Genomic DNA, 15,074 nt, shown 5'->3' on the forward strand with positions numbered 1-15,074 from the left:
TACCGGGACAGAAGAAAACGTCTCCGGTTACATGCGTAACCTCGGTTCCCTGAAAGGAGGGAATGAGACACTGCGTAGCTTCCTCTTGGAGGGGTAATCCCCTCCTCCCAAAATACTGAAGCCTTATTGCATCACACCGGTAAATCTTACCGGCCAATGACGCTTGAGCTAGGGGCGGAGCCACCCACTATATAGGTCGACGTCCAGCGTCATTGCCCCAGAATCTTTCGACTGTTCGAACGGGTACAAGACTCTGAGGATTACAACACAGCAGCGTGCGCAGTGTCTCATTCCCTCCTTTCAGGGAACCGAGGTTACGCATGTAACCAGAGACGTTCCCTATCAAGTTCGGTCTCTCGACACTGCGTAGCTTACGCTTGGGGAACGCGTAAAATCCCGCTGTGTTGCATTCCACACATCTGGTAGGAAAAGTCTAAAGAGCCGGGCCCAATAGAGCCGAGCCCGTTAACTGCTTCATCGGCTACTCAGGGAAACCAACGCCCTCCAGCTCCTGCGGAGCGAGACTAAGCACAGTAATAAAGCACAATACCACACATGGACTGGCCGCAGCGCTGCTGGAGCCACGTACATATTCAGCATTTACCACTTGATTTATGTAGAAATCAGTGCACCTACCGCGGTCGACAACAGCTCGAACGCATGTAGAAGTCGTTGACTATATCTATTATAGGCATATCTAAGGCCACCGGACCTAGTCGAAACCACCCTGATCATCTGGGGGGCATGGCCAGGTGCAAGCGGCAGCCAACTGCCAAGCTGTAGACACATCACTGCACAGACAGAACGAGCGGCGCGAATGACGGAATCTCCAGGTTGTAAAATCTAGCAAAAGTGTCTTGTGAAGACCATCCTGCTGCCAGGCAAATATCCTGAATCGACATACCTTTTGCCCAAGCCCACGACGAAGCCATTTTTCTTGTGGAATGGGCGTGTACTCCCCACAGACAGGCCTCATTCTTAGAAGCATACGCCAACGTGATCGCTTCCACAATCCAATGTGACAGCCGCTGCTTCGACACTGGCAGTCCTTTGGTACGGCCACCAAAACATATAAACAGCTGTTCTGCTTGTCTGAAATGACTGGTCTTCTCCAGATAAACTCGCAGAGCACGGACTGGGCATAGCGGGTGTGTCGCTGGCTCCGAATCCTGAGGAGCAAATGCTTGAAGCGTAATGACCTGTGCTTTAAACGACGTAGAAAGCACTTTAGGCACATATCCCCGCCTTGGCTGCAGTCTGACCATACAGTCATCCTTACCAAATTCCATACAACGGCCGATTCCCTGGGCCGTCTTTTTCGTGGCTCTGAGCGCCAAGTCAGTGGCCGAACGCAGCTTTTTGAAGGCGGCAGAGTCCGGCCCCTCTTCATCCAACGTCTGCAGCATTTTGGCTTGGAAAGCCTGGAGAACGGCCATAGTGTGGATCGCAGACGCTGCTTGGCCGGCTGCCATGTAAGCCTTATCCGCGATGTGGCTTGTGGTACGGCACGGCTTCGATGGAAGCGATGGCGCAGATTTCCACCCATGTGCGGACGGACACAGGTGTGCTGCAACTGCCTCTTCGACGGGCGGTGGCTTAGTATAGCCCCAGCGGTCGGCTCCGTCGACAGAGGAGAGCATACGCGATCCCGCGGCTTGGGCTCGGGCCGAATAGGGGGAGCGCCAAGACCGCGAGACCTCCTTGTGGACCTCTGGGAAAAAGGGAGCTGGTCTCTGGGGGGCGGCAATCTGGCGGCCCGACTGCAGATACCGCATGTCCAACCTGTTCTTAGCTGGTTGCTCAGGGGGCTTGCTTCACCAGCTCCTCATCGATCGGAGCCGAGGGCTCACGCACCTCGCTGTGTGAAGCCTCTGACTCCTGGCAGGCGGACCAGTCACCTGAACCAGAGGCTGCAGTTGACATAGCGTCATCATCGACGTCCACTTCATCCTCTGCAGCACCAAACGAGACCAGGTCCCGCGCATCATCCGAGGGGCGGTGGCTGGACCTCGTGTAAGAAACAGGTGGCTCTCTTGAGTGATGAGCATGCAGGAACTGAGTCGACATGCGTTCATCGGAGGGGCCTACTGCACGTGGCTGCCTTGGCCTTTCCTCCCGCGGCTCGACGGCGATGGATTAGCCGGTGCGCAGTTTAGGATAACGGAAATCCTGGCCCGGAGGGTTTTGACTGACATTTCTTCACAGGAAGGACAGTCGGGCCCATCCAGCGCAGCCTCTGCGTGGGCTCGGCCCAGACAGAAGACACACATGTCGTGTGCATCAGGGAGCTCAACTGGGCCCCCGCATGCACAGCACTCCTTAAGTGACATCTCGTCTTCATGCCGGATCGCCAAAGGGGAATTAAAACGAATGGCATCCTCTTAGGGCGTTGTCAACGGCGAGAAGAGTTAACGGCAGTGAGTAAATTCTTTCAAGTCTTCGATGCTTGCTTCTTGAAGGAGAAAGATTGTGGGGCAATGACGCTGGACGTCGACCTATATAATGGGTGGCTCCGCCCCTAGCTCGAGCGCTCGAGCGTCATTGGCCGGTAAGATTTACCGGCATGATGCAATAAGGCTTCAGTATTTCGGGTGGAGGGGATTACCCCCCCAAGCGTAAGCTACGCAGTGTCGAGAGACCGAACTTGATAGGGAACATACCTGACTCGTCTGCAGCGTGGGCATCTACAGACCGTCGCACATTAATAAAAACAGATCTCGGGGTATTATCTTTCACAGGAAAGACTGAACAGTTGTTTCTGGATGTTTTTTTGGTCATTTTTAGCATTATGTTGACCGCTTAATTAGCCATCAGTGTCAGAATATTAATAGCTAGCGATGTGGCTAGTAAGCAGTGAAAGCTGAGACTTTATAAGAAATCAAAGTTTAAATGAATTCTTATTAAGTTTTAACTTGTATTGTAGTTTATATCATACGCTAAATTGTGTTATGAGCACAATATGTACAGTGAGCACTTTGACAAGACGGTGTCAGACTGTCAGTATCAGGGATGAAGCTAAAGCATCTCTCTTTAATTTCACTATTCGTTTACAAAGAGTAAGTTTATCATAACTTGATTATAAGGATTGCATAGCTTATCATAAAACTGTGGACTGATTATATATATATATATATATATTTTTTTTTTTTTTTTTTTTTTTGTAGCCAACTGCAAACAGGACAAAGCAAGCCTTAAGGAAAACTGAGGAAAGCCTGTTCTCTACATTTCCAAGAGACTAGGCTATACTTCACAGCCTAATGTTGTATTTGTACTCGTTAAAACCCAGAACAGCCCTGAATGAATGGCCAGAATGACCCTGGTCATATTCAAACCACTCTCTCTCCCCGGAAAAGACTTCCAGGAGCATTTTTTAACCTTTGTAAGGGTAACTTTTATAACAATATAATTACCTTATTAAATGTTTCTGTCGTTTTTGTCAAATAATTAAAAATAACCATTTTTTTCAGTCAATCACAATACTATAGACTGCATTTAAAATTATTTACACAGGCTGTTTAATGCTGATCATGTACTGTATGTGCATTTACACAAAATTGCATAATGTAAATGGCCTAGAAATGAGAAACACAGGAACTCCTTAGTGAGTGAAGCTGCAATATCATGACAAAATCATTGTTTATTATTGCTCTTTATGTTGTAATAATGATTATTAATTTTGATTTATAGGAAGGGTTTTTTTTTGGGGGGGGGGGTATATTCTGGTCTGTGTTAAACATAACTATACTTTGACATTTTGTTGTACAACGTAAACTGCACACACTCACACCCCAAACATTCCTATAACATATTGAAAAATAAAGGTCTGTTTCAGAATGTGTGTTTTCCGCATGGGTGTGTGTAATTTGCATTGTAGAGCAAAATGTCAAGCTTTGTCAAGTTGTTTACATTATTTTACTCATTCATTGAAAAACCTAATTAGAAAATATAGGAAAATCTTGAGGCAAGCAGTGGAGAATTAGTCTTTATTAGTCAGGTTTTTTCGTCACAATGAAATATATATAAAATACTCAAGGAGCTCATTAATTAAACACAATTTGGAATTCATGACCACAATTTTTTTTGCTTGTCATTAGTTGTGTCTTACTTTGTTTAATAATTATTACACAAATACCATTATAAAACGGTACTTTTCACGATTATTTAATTTACTATTAATTTATTCTTCATTATTGTCTATTCTGTATTATTCCACCCTTGATATTACATATTCTACTTGCTATTATTCATCTATTGTTATTAACAGAGGTGGGTAGTAACGAGTTACATTTACTTCGTTACATTTACTTGAGTAAATTTTTTGGGTAACTAATACTTTTAGAGTATATTTAAAAATAGGTACTTTTACTCTTACTCAAGTACATTTTTTGTGAAAAAACGGTACTTTTACTTCGTTACTGTGGGCGACGCTCCTCTCGTTACTTTATCTTAATGCGATATAGTTAAAAATCCTTCAATTTATTCCAAACGCACCGTCTACTTTTTTTTCTGGGCAATGAGCGATGCCCGTTCACGAATGATTCATTCTTTTGCGTCAATTCTGTTCGAAGGCTTGATCAGACCAGTTGGCAAACCAAGTGAATCGGTTCGTGAATCAGTTTGAATGATTCGTTCAGTTCCCTGCCGCACGAGCTAAGTCGTCTGAAGCGGTTCTCACTCAGAGTTGTAACATCAAGAGCGCTGAAGACGTGGCTCTGGATCAACAGTCAGTTGAAAGCAAAGGCTATGGTTTGCTAGCTATGAAGATCTTTATTAGACGAACACCGCGTGTGTTGCCGGTTCCACAGGTATAGATTCGATTACAATACACGACACCACTATGACATTACAGTTTGTTGTACATGTACCTTACACATTAAATACAATGTATAATTTATTCATTAAATAAGCGGTCACAGAGTATGAAATAAACACCCGCCAAACCCACGTTAGTTCCAGGAGGAATGCCTTTGCCTAGACACAATTAATATTGATATTTTCACAATATTTACGCTTGCAGAAATAAAGGCTACATTTGTTTACATTTTGCAGAACAGACGGAAGAAGATCCGTCAATGTGCATTTGTTTCGTGATGTTCAGATGTTCTGTAGCGGTCATGTGAGGAGTTTTCACTCTTCTCCGTGTCAGAGGTTATATACAGTACATATATATATATTTATAATACATAATTAATATACTTTAAACTATAATTTAATTTAATTCAGTGATGCAAAACAGAATTTTTATCAGCTGTTACTCCAGTTTTTAGAGTTGTATGATCCTTCAGAAATCATTAAAATATATTGATTTATTACCAGTGTTGTTGAAAAAACCAGGATATACTGATTAGGTATGTTTTAGCTGGTCGGACCAGCATAAACCAGCAAAGGACCAGCTTAAATCAGCTCAAACCAGCATCCCATGCTTCAAAACATATCTTACCAGCATATGCTGTTTTTTTCAACAGGGAACAGATTTGCTGCTTAATATTTTTGGAACCTGTGATTTTGTTCAGGATTCTTTTATTAATAGAATATGTGTGTGTGTATATATATATATATATATATATATATATATACACAGTATATGTATATATAAATTTAATCTAAATATCTATAGATAAAAATAGACTATATTTAGTATATGATCCAAAGTAACTAGTAACTAACTACTTGAGTAGTTTTTTTATCCGGTACTTTTTTACTCTTACTCAAGTAACTATTCAGACTATTACTTTTACTTTTACTTTTACTTGAGTAAATATTTCTTCAAGTACTTTTACTTTTACTTGAGTACAGTTTTTGGGTACTCTACCCACCTCTGGTTATTAATTTATTTATTATTGTATTACACATATAACTTGTGCTATTATAAATCTATTATATCAGTTATTGTGCTGTTATACTCGCTTTTTATATTATTCACTTTACTACCACTTGTACTACGTATACATTTTAATATTACATATCACATTTACTATATTTTTGCTGTGCATCAGTGCATATTAGTTTACCACTATAAGTTTTACTGGATCCATAAAGGATTATCAGTTACATTTGTTATTGTTTGTTGTGGAGTTTTTATCTGTATAGTGTGCTATGAAAATAAAAAGCAGACTACCAGTGTGTCCCTTTTTGATTTGTATTTGCTGGTTTTATTCAATTTTCTCAATGATGGTAAATTATTAGTGCTTAAATATGTATTATTTAGATTTTTTCCCCTCAGTATTTCAAAGGGAATGAGCTGTGTTTTGACCTGAAGCACGAGAAAAGCTCAAATGTTGGGGTTGAAGACAGAGAAAGCAATGAAACAACTTAATTTCATTTAATGTACATTAAAATTACATTACATGTATATGTCACAGTTATACTACATCAATATTAGAATTGTTAACCGAAAAAAACAAAAAATCGCTGAAAATGTTTAAAAGCACTGCAGATAATTCAAATGATATTTTTTTCTTCTATCAGCTAATGTTAACATTAACAATATCACCATGTGACACACACACATAAATCAATCACTCAATCAATCAATCATTCAGTAAATAAATCAATAAAATAAAATAATAAATAAAATAAAATGAATAAAAAAGCAAGCAAGCACCAAGAGGAAGATGAAGCACACGAAGAAGAATGAGAAGGGAGGCCTGGACCAGGAGCTGCACTGATCGTCGTAGCTAAGGTGTGTATTTTAAGTGTCCTGTTGTTATTTTTAATATTCATAAGTATGCATGTTGATTGTCTGCAATTCATGTGGAACTATGTAAGTCCAGCACGACGTTTTGATTATGGTTTGGTTTTACCCATTAATAACACGTTATTATCTTGCTACCTAGGCAAGGCAAGGCAAGGCAAGTTTATTTATATAGAACATTTCATACACAATGGTAATTCAAAGTGCTTTACATAAAAGGAAGTGAAATAGTCATTAAAAATAATAAGAAATTAAAAATAATAAAAATCAACAATAAAAACAAAGTGATTTAAAAATTGATTTTAAAAGAAAGTAAAACATTTAAGAATAGAAAGTGATTATACATAGTGCAATCAGTTCGGACGTAGCACAGTGCTCATTCAACAAATGCACAGCTAAACAGATGAGTTTTGAGTCTGGATTTAAAAGTGGCTAATGTTTTAGCACATCTGATATCTTCTGGAAGCTGGTTCCAACTGCGGGCGGCATAATAGCTAAAAGCAGACTCCCCTTGTTTTGTGTGAACCCTTGGTATTTCTAACTGACTCGTTCCTAATGATCTGAGTGGTCTGTTAGGTTTATATTCAGTGAGCATATCTCCAATGTATTTAGGTCCTAGGCCATTTAGAGACTTATAAACAAGTAAAAGTACTTTAAAATCAATCCTAAATGTAACTGGAAGCCAGTGTAAGGACCTGAGGACTGGTGTAATATGCTCAAATTTTCTGGTTCTAGTCAGAATCCTGGCAGCAGCGTTCTGGATGAGCTGCAGCTGTCTAATGGTCTTCTTCGGAAGGCCGGTGAGGAGACCATTACAATAATCCACCCTGCTGGTGATAAAGGCATGAACCAGTTTCTCCAAGTCTTGACTGGAAACAAAACATCTAATTCTTGCAATGTTTTTGAGATGATAGTATGCTGATTTAGTTACTGCTTTGACATGACTACTAAAACTAAGGTCTGTCTCCAGAATCACCCCAAGATTTTTGACTTGGTTTTTAGTTGATTGACCCCTAGAGTCAAGGTATGCATTCACCTTGATAACTTCATCTTTGTTTCCAAATGCAATGACTTCAGTTTTCTCCTTATTTAACTGAAGAAAGTTCTGGGACATCCAACAGTTTATTTCATCAATGCATTGGCAGAGGGAGTCAATTGGGCTATAGTCATTTGGAGATAAGGCTGGGTAAATCTGCGTATCATCAGCATAGCTGTGATAGGCAATTTGGTTCTTTCTCATTATTTGACTTAGTGGGAGCATATACAGGCTAAACAAGAGCGGTGCAAGGATTGAGCCTTGTGGGACTCCGCATGTCATGGACGTCCACTTAGACTTATGCTCTCCTATACTCACATAATAACCTCTCCCTTCTAAGTATGACCTGAACCTGAATTTGAGTACCATCCCAGAAAGCCCGATCCAGTTTTCTAGTCTCTCTAGAAGTATGTTATGATCAACAGTGTCAAACGCAGCACTAAGATCTAGTAGTACCAGAACTGATATTTTGCCTGAATCAGAATTGAAGCGAATATCATTTATTATCTTAATGAGTGCTGTCTCTGTGCTGTGATGTGCTCGGAAACCAGATTGAAAATTGTCCAGGTATCCATTTAAGTTTAAGTAGTTGTTCAGCTGATTAAAAACTTAGAAACTAGTTTTTCAATAATCTTACCTATGAATGGAAGATTTGATATTGGTCTATAGTTGTTCAACATTGTGTTATCAAGATTGCGCTTTTTCAGAAGGGGCTTAACAACTGCAGTTTTCAGGGAGTTTGGAAAAGTCCCAGAAAGAAGTGAAGCGTTCACCACTTCTAAGAGATCCGCTTCTAAACAGTTAAGCACACTTTTGAAAAAAGATGTGGGAAGTGTGTCAAGATAGCAGGTTGATGATTTAAGGTGCTGTACTATTTCTTTCAAAATTTTGCAATCAATTGCTTCAAAAACAGACATAGTCACTTCTTTTTGAAATTGCGGTCGAATCTGTGTGACCTCTGCAAAAGTAGATATGCCAATCTCCTTTCTGATATTATTGATCTTCTCAGAAAAGAAGGAAGCAAACTCATTGCATTTACTGTCGGAGAGCATTTCACTGGGAATCTGACTTGGGGGGTTTGTCAGTCTCTCCACAGTAGCAAAAAGAGTGCGAGAGTTGTTTAAGTTACTGTTTATAAGGTTTGAGAAGAAGGTCTGTCTAGCTGTGGTTAGTTCCACATTGAAAGCATGAAGGCTGTCTTTATAGATGCTATAGTGAATTTCAAGTTTTGTCTTCCGCCACATCCGCTCAGCTTTTCTGCATTGTCTTTTCATACTCTGAACTACTGTTGATTTTCTCCATGGTGATTTTTGTCTGCCATTCTTCTTGCAGACCCTTGCCGGAGCAATATCATCAATAACATTCTTAACTTTTGAGTTAAAGGAATCCAGGAAAAGATCAACAGAGTCTGCAGAAATGCTTGGTGTTAAAGATATAGCCTTCATAAATAGTGCACTAGTGTTCTCATTAATGCATCTCTTTCTGACAGAGACAGATCTAGATTCAGTGGTAACAGAGATCAATATATCAAAGAAAATACAGAAGTGATCAGATAGTGCTACATCCTTAACAACAATGAATGAAATGTTTAGACCTTTACTGATGAGTAAATCTAGAGTGTGTCCACGATTGTGTGTGGGTTCATGCACATGCTGGATCAGATCAAAAGTGTTTAAAACAGTAATAATTTCTTTTGCAGTTTTGATTTCTGCATTATCTATGTGAATATTAAAATCCCCTGCAATAGTAAAACAGTCAAACTCTGACAAAATCATTGATAACAGTTCTGTGAACTCTTCAACAAAGGCTGGAGAGTATTTTGGAGGCCTGTAAATAATGATAAACAGAATGCGTGGAGCACCTTTCAGCACAATACCTAGGTATTAAAAAGACAAATACTGACCAAATGACACTTGCTTGCATTGATAAACATCTTTAAATAGAGCAGCTACACCTCCACCTCTCCTAACAGTCCTGCAGACACTTGTAAAGTTAAAGTTAGGAGGGGCTGTTTCATTGAGGACTGTTGCACTGCAGCTGTCTTCAAGCCATGTTTCATTTAGAAACATAAAGTCCAGGTTGTTTGTGGTTATAAAATCATTGATCAGAAATGATTTATTTTTTAGTGAGCGAATGTTTAAAAATACTAACTTGATGGAAATACATTTTGTCTCTACAGCAATCTTAGATTGACGCATTACAGATTAGATGGGTCAGCCGTACGGCTTGAGAAGGCCTTAGACTTTCTATCACGTGATAAAACAGAAATATAGAAAGCTACAGGCACACTGGGTTCCCGCTTGTTCTGTGAACATTTGTGAATGTTGCTGCTAATATAGCGGGGACCCGACACATATCACTGAGAGCTGTTATCAGTTGTTTTTGGTTCACCTACAGCTGATGGAGGAGGGTTTGGGCCCTGGCGTTGTGGCAGCGGTCGGAGAGCTCTCACAGGAGGAGAAGGGAGAGCTGGGCCTGCTGTCTTTGGTGGTTGGGGGGCCCGCCGTTTTTTAGTTGATATCTGGGGGCTTGCAGCGAAAGAGTGGGAGAGTTTGGTCCCAGCATACACCAGTTCCTCCATTTTCTGTGAGAAGCTTAGAAGTGGAGATTCTGGAGAGAGGGATAGTGTGTCTGGTGAGATGGGCTCTGGCTCTGGTGTTTCCGGTGGCTGTGATATGTTGTCCTGGCTTCCCTGGCTGTTTTCCAGATAGTTGTCCTTGGGTGCTGAGTCTTGGAGCTGATGTAGTTCGTCACAGTCTGATTGTGATGAGCTGTGTGGGCAGGGCTCAGCTGGGATAGTCTCTGTGAGGAGAGCTTGTTTTGGCTGCGTGGTGTTATCAGTGTCCTTGTGGGATGTGTCAACCACAAGATGACTCTGAGGCTGACATGAAGTCCTGTGGTCACTCATATTCTGTCCAGGTGTGTGTGTGCCATTGAGGCCGAGTGGATTGGCACACACCACTGAAGGATGACGGAGGGAGAAATAGATATTGTCCTTTAGCACTCTCGCACCAAGTTTGTTTGGGTGGAAGCCGTCCAGTTTAAACAGTTGTCTATGGCCCCAGAAAATATTGAAGTTGTCGATGAAGTTGACTCCTTTTGTACTGCAGGTTCTTTGTAGCCATGTATTCAGCCCAAGCAGCCGTGAAAACATGTTAGTTCCCCTTGCTGGGAGTGGTCCACTGATGAACGACTGAACTTCAAGTCTTTGAAGTATTTCAAAGAGTTCACTGAAATCCTTCTTAAGCAGTTCTGACTGCTCTTTCCGAATATCGTTCTTCCCCACATGGATGATGATTCGATTTGCAGTCTTGTGCTTCATCAGAATGTTCCGAAGTTCCTTGTTCACATCAGAGACGGTTGCTTGAGGAAAGCAGCATGTAGTTGTAGTCCTGCTACTGATGTTTCTGATAATAGAGTCGCCCACTATCAGAGTGCTGGGCTCGGCTGCGCTCTGAGCTGAGTGCCGCTGTCTGCTCGACCTCGAGTGCCTGTTAGTAGCGATGTTAGCTGCTGGCTGATTCGATCCATGTTTTGTCACATTTGGGGATTCCTCACCCACATTCATTAATGCTTCAAATCGGTTCTCAAGATGTATAGGGGGTTGTAAAATGCCAGTGTTTACAAGTCTTGTCATAGCCGTATCTGGGGTAGAGGATGCTACCGCAGCAATACGAGATACTCGTGACAATCTGATGTCTCGAGTGCTTTTGGGTCTCGCTCCCTGTTTGTGCCATCGATTAGTCTGTCGATCAGCTTGTTCTTCTACACTTTGTATGAACTGTTGAGATTCACTAGATTCATAGGATTCACCGGCTGTATGCTGCGGGGGTCCGTGATGACGATCTGCTGTGTGTTCCACCTGTTTTGGAGGTCCAGCAAGTAACTTTGTTTCAAGAACCACAATCCTTTGTAGAAGTCTGTGGCAGTTCATGCAGCAAGTAGATTCCACAAGGGGCATTTTCTTTCCCGTCTGTTTGAATGTAGGCAGCTGTGTTTTCCTGTCTCCGGAATGTAAACTGCTGGCAGTGGGAGGCAAAGAGTCTTCCTTTTCTAAAAACTGTGTTGTTTGAGCACTGTGCTGATATGCTGAAGTTAAAATCTTAGAGAAATCTGAGAAAAGTGCATAAATAGGGAGCGAAGCGCAGAGCAATAAGCAGGAGTGTCCGAACAGTAGCGAAGCCGGAAGCCTATTCGTACTGTCTTGCTTGATCGCATGCAAACATTCCAGCTAACGTTAGATAAGTTTGTGCACTTTATAACGTAAAATCCTTGCTTCTCAATTAACTATAAACCGGAGAAGTTCATTTAGGGGGCCTTCCATAATTTATCCGGTTAATTTATAAATAGACAATAATTTAGGAGGCATTCCCTCCTAAAAAAAAAAAAAAAAAAAAAAAAGGTTTAGAAAAGACTAATGCCCTTTTTGTAACAAAAGTTTGTCAATATTACATAAACTTTATGTAATATTGCCAGAATTTGCCACAATTTATTGCAGCCTACTGTAACATTATCCCAAACTAAAAAAAAAAAAAAAACCTCTTTAGAATTAAGGTAGGGTCACCATTATAGAAATATTATCTAAATTACTTAATTTCAGCACATTATGGAAAACTATCAATTCCACTTTAAATTAGGGATATCCAATTTTAAAGAATTATTAAAAACATAAAAGGTGCAGTATTGGCAAAATTGTTTGACAGAATCAGGTTCAGGTTGACAGGAAATAAAGAAATCCCCATTAGTGCATTCAGATTTATAGGCACAAGTGGTCAGGGACCAGTCTGCCCATTCTCACAGAGGCCTGGTTGTTCTGATTGGTGCACTCTCAGAAATTGTATTGACACTCAGTTTATTCCTATTTGACCTTTGGGGTCATTTCAGAAACAAGGTAAATGCAGGGTTGGTACAACTAATCCTATCTCATCTGTTTGTTTTTCAGGTTTTTGTACCCATCTAATTCATCACTGAAATATTATAGAAATCAAACGGTTCTTTTAAGAGCCAATTTCTTTCTCCTCCTCTCTCTCTCTTTCTTTTTTTTATCTCTCTCCCTTTTTGTATTTGTTTGTACTTTGACATTATTCATTATTTCTCTTTAAAAAAACATCTTCAAATGGCATCGGAGTCGTTCAGGCAGTATGAGGAATGGCTGGAAGCAGCAAAAACCATGGCGGATGAGTTGGAAGCCCAAAAAGTAAACTTTTTCACATGTTATTTCTCTATCATGCCATTACCTAAATTTAAAAGAATAGGGCTCTTCTCATGCCTCCCCCAAATATATCATTTTGTTTTTAATTTTAGACTTCAAAAAAAAGAAAACAAAAGGGAAGTCAAGACTGCAATGTATCCTGGAGGAAGAGAGACGAGCATGGGAACATCCTACCACAACGTTGAGAAGAATCGATCTGGTTAGTAAAATATACAGTCATCCTATTGTTTACGCCTCTTGTGTTTACGCTTTTGGTCAGCAGTTATGTTTTCTGTATCATTACATTCTGTGTTTGCAGTTAAACCTGCTGGCACTAGGGAGCTTGCAGAAGTTGAGGAGATGCATATAAATGAAAGTCCAGAAGAGGTCCCAAGTCTTGGTAAGCATAAATTGACAGTATAAATAATTTCAGCCTTTATATTTAAATGAAAAAATATCACATGGCAACTGACAAAAGTATGTAATAGCCATTTTTCATGATGCATGTGAAGTGACAAAGCCATATAAGAAATTGATATGTTGCTTTATAAAAATGCATTAATGCAACTGTAGTTTTCATTATTATTGTTATTATTATTATTTTACTTTTTTTTTTTTTAGATCAACATCTTCAGAGATTAAAAAACCTACTAAATTCTGTCACTGTCTCTGCATCAGATGAAATAGAACAAGCACCCACCATGTCTGTATGGGCCAAAAGACAGGTCATGTCTGAAAAAAAATTTAGGGCTGCATTGCCAAAGATCTTAAATTGCATGCTGGCTTCAGAGACTGTAACCCAGCATTGCTGTCAACAGTGCAAGGATGTTGACGCTGTTGTCCGGTGTCTAGAGTGTGTTCCATCAGGACGTCAGTTTTTCTGTTCGACATGTGACTCTGAGATCCACAGTAAACATGTGTTCCATGACAAAGAAGCTATGATTGATGGTTTTTTCAAGCCTATTCCACCAACATCATTAGTGGTGATTAATGAAAGTGGCCAATATCAACTCCACGAACAAGGTGTGTTCAAAGTATTTAGAAGGTGTCCTCTCACCATGTTTTCATAATGTCCACTACATGTACAATGGTACTATTTAATCTCTTGTCTGCAGTTTCCTTTAATAAATGTGTCAACATTACTGATATTACTATCTGAAATTTTCAGTGTGCATGCTTCCTATTCCTGTGGTCCAAGCCAAGCCTTCACAGTTACCCCAGGAAAGCAGACTGTCTTGGTGACTATCAACGGTATGTCTTGTCACTTCCTTCTAAATTTTTAATAACCCGGGAGATGAAATCATATATAATATTGGCTTACTTATTTTTGTGGCTTATTTTTTTGTCCTGTGCTGTGTATCCTGGAGGATAAATAGTAACCACGTGTTTATTTTAAGGTGCATACAACCTGTGCCTGCCTAGTATATGCTGTCCACTTTTTCTTGCAAATGGTCTCCTAGGATTAGTGACTTACTTGAATATAAATACTGGCCAGCAACCACCAGCTGCCAAATGCTGTTCAAGTTTGATGTGTTCACATCATTTGAGCAGATGAAATTGGCTAGCCCAGCTTTATCCCAACAAGCATTTCTCAAAATGCTTGAACATCGATCACTTTGCACTGGTCGGGTAAGGACTGTTTTCATTTGCAACATTTTTGAATTTCTGACTTCAAACACTTTCATTAACCAAAATAATACCATCCTTCTTTCCAGACGGGTAGTATTTGTGGTGATACCTTCCACAGAGTCTTTCGAGAATTTGCCTTCTGCCGTTTTAAGAAAGAAGATATGTGCCTGATGAAACCCTTTAAATGCCCAGCATGCACACCAGACATGCTGGCTATATCTGCGGATGGTAATAGAAAACATTACCGGTTCAAGAAGTCCAAAGGGTCAGCGGAATCTTTTTTATTTATATATATATAGAGAGAGAGAGAGAGAGAGAGAGAGAGAGTGGCACAGTGGTCATTTTGTGTAGCCCTGCAATAGACTGGCTGCCTGTCCACGCTGTACCTCACTTCTCACCCAATGCTAGATGGAATAGGCTGTAGCACCCCAACAACAACTTTAAATATATTATTTGTTTTTGTACTTTAAACAGTGAGTTTTTAACTTCTCACACAAGTTAATGCCAAATAGCAGCATTAATTT

The 15,074-nt window shown here is 40.3% G+C and overlaps 1 protein-coding gene across 7 annotated transcripts in view; it reads left to right on the top strand.

Annotated features, from left to right (window-relative positions):
• Window positions 1-6,573: 6,573 nt before the first annotated feature.
• The window catches only part of LOC131536958 (uncharacterized), a 13,127-nt gene continuing 4,626 nt past the window's right edge, over window positions 6,574-15,074 (top strand). For all 7 annotated transcript variants that reach the window (XR_009270147.1, XR_009270148.1, XR_009270149.1 and 4 more), the window contains exons 1-8: window positions 6,574-6,682; window positions 12,673-12,927; window positions 13,035-13,141; window positions 13,241-13,321; window positions 13,543-13,944; window positions 14,090-14,172; window positions 14,382-14,550; window positions 14,637-14,815. Coding sequence is in view for 4 of the 7 variants with exons in the window: in XM_058770179.1 (XP_058626162.1) it covers window positions 13,912-13,944; window positions 14,090-14,172; window positions 14,382-14,550; window positions 14,637-14,815 (464 nt within the window). In the remaining 3 variants the exon portion in view is untranslated. The remainder of the gene's footprint in view (window positions 6,683-12,672; window positions 12,928-13,034; window positions 13,142-13,240; window positions 13,322-13,542; window positions 13,945-14,089; window positions 14,173-14,381; window positions 14,551-14,636; window positions 14,816-15,074) is intronic.

The sequence above is a fragment of the Onychostoma macrolepis genome, chromosome 03 (genome assembly GCF_012432095.1).
Source record: "Onychostoma macrolepis isolate SWU-2019 chromosome 03, ASM1243209v1, whole genome shotgun sequence".
Lineage (NCBI taxonomy): Eukaryota > Metazoa > Chordata > Actinopteri > Cypriniformes > Cyprinidae > Onychostoma > Onychostoma macrolepis.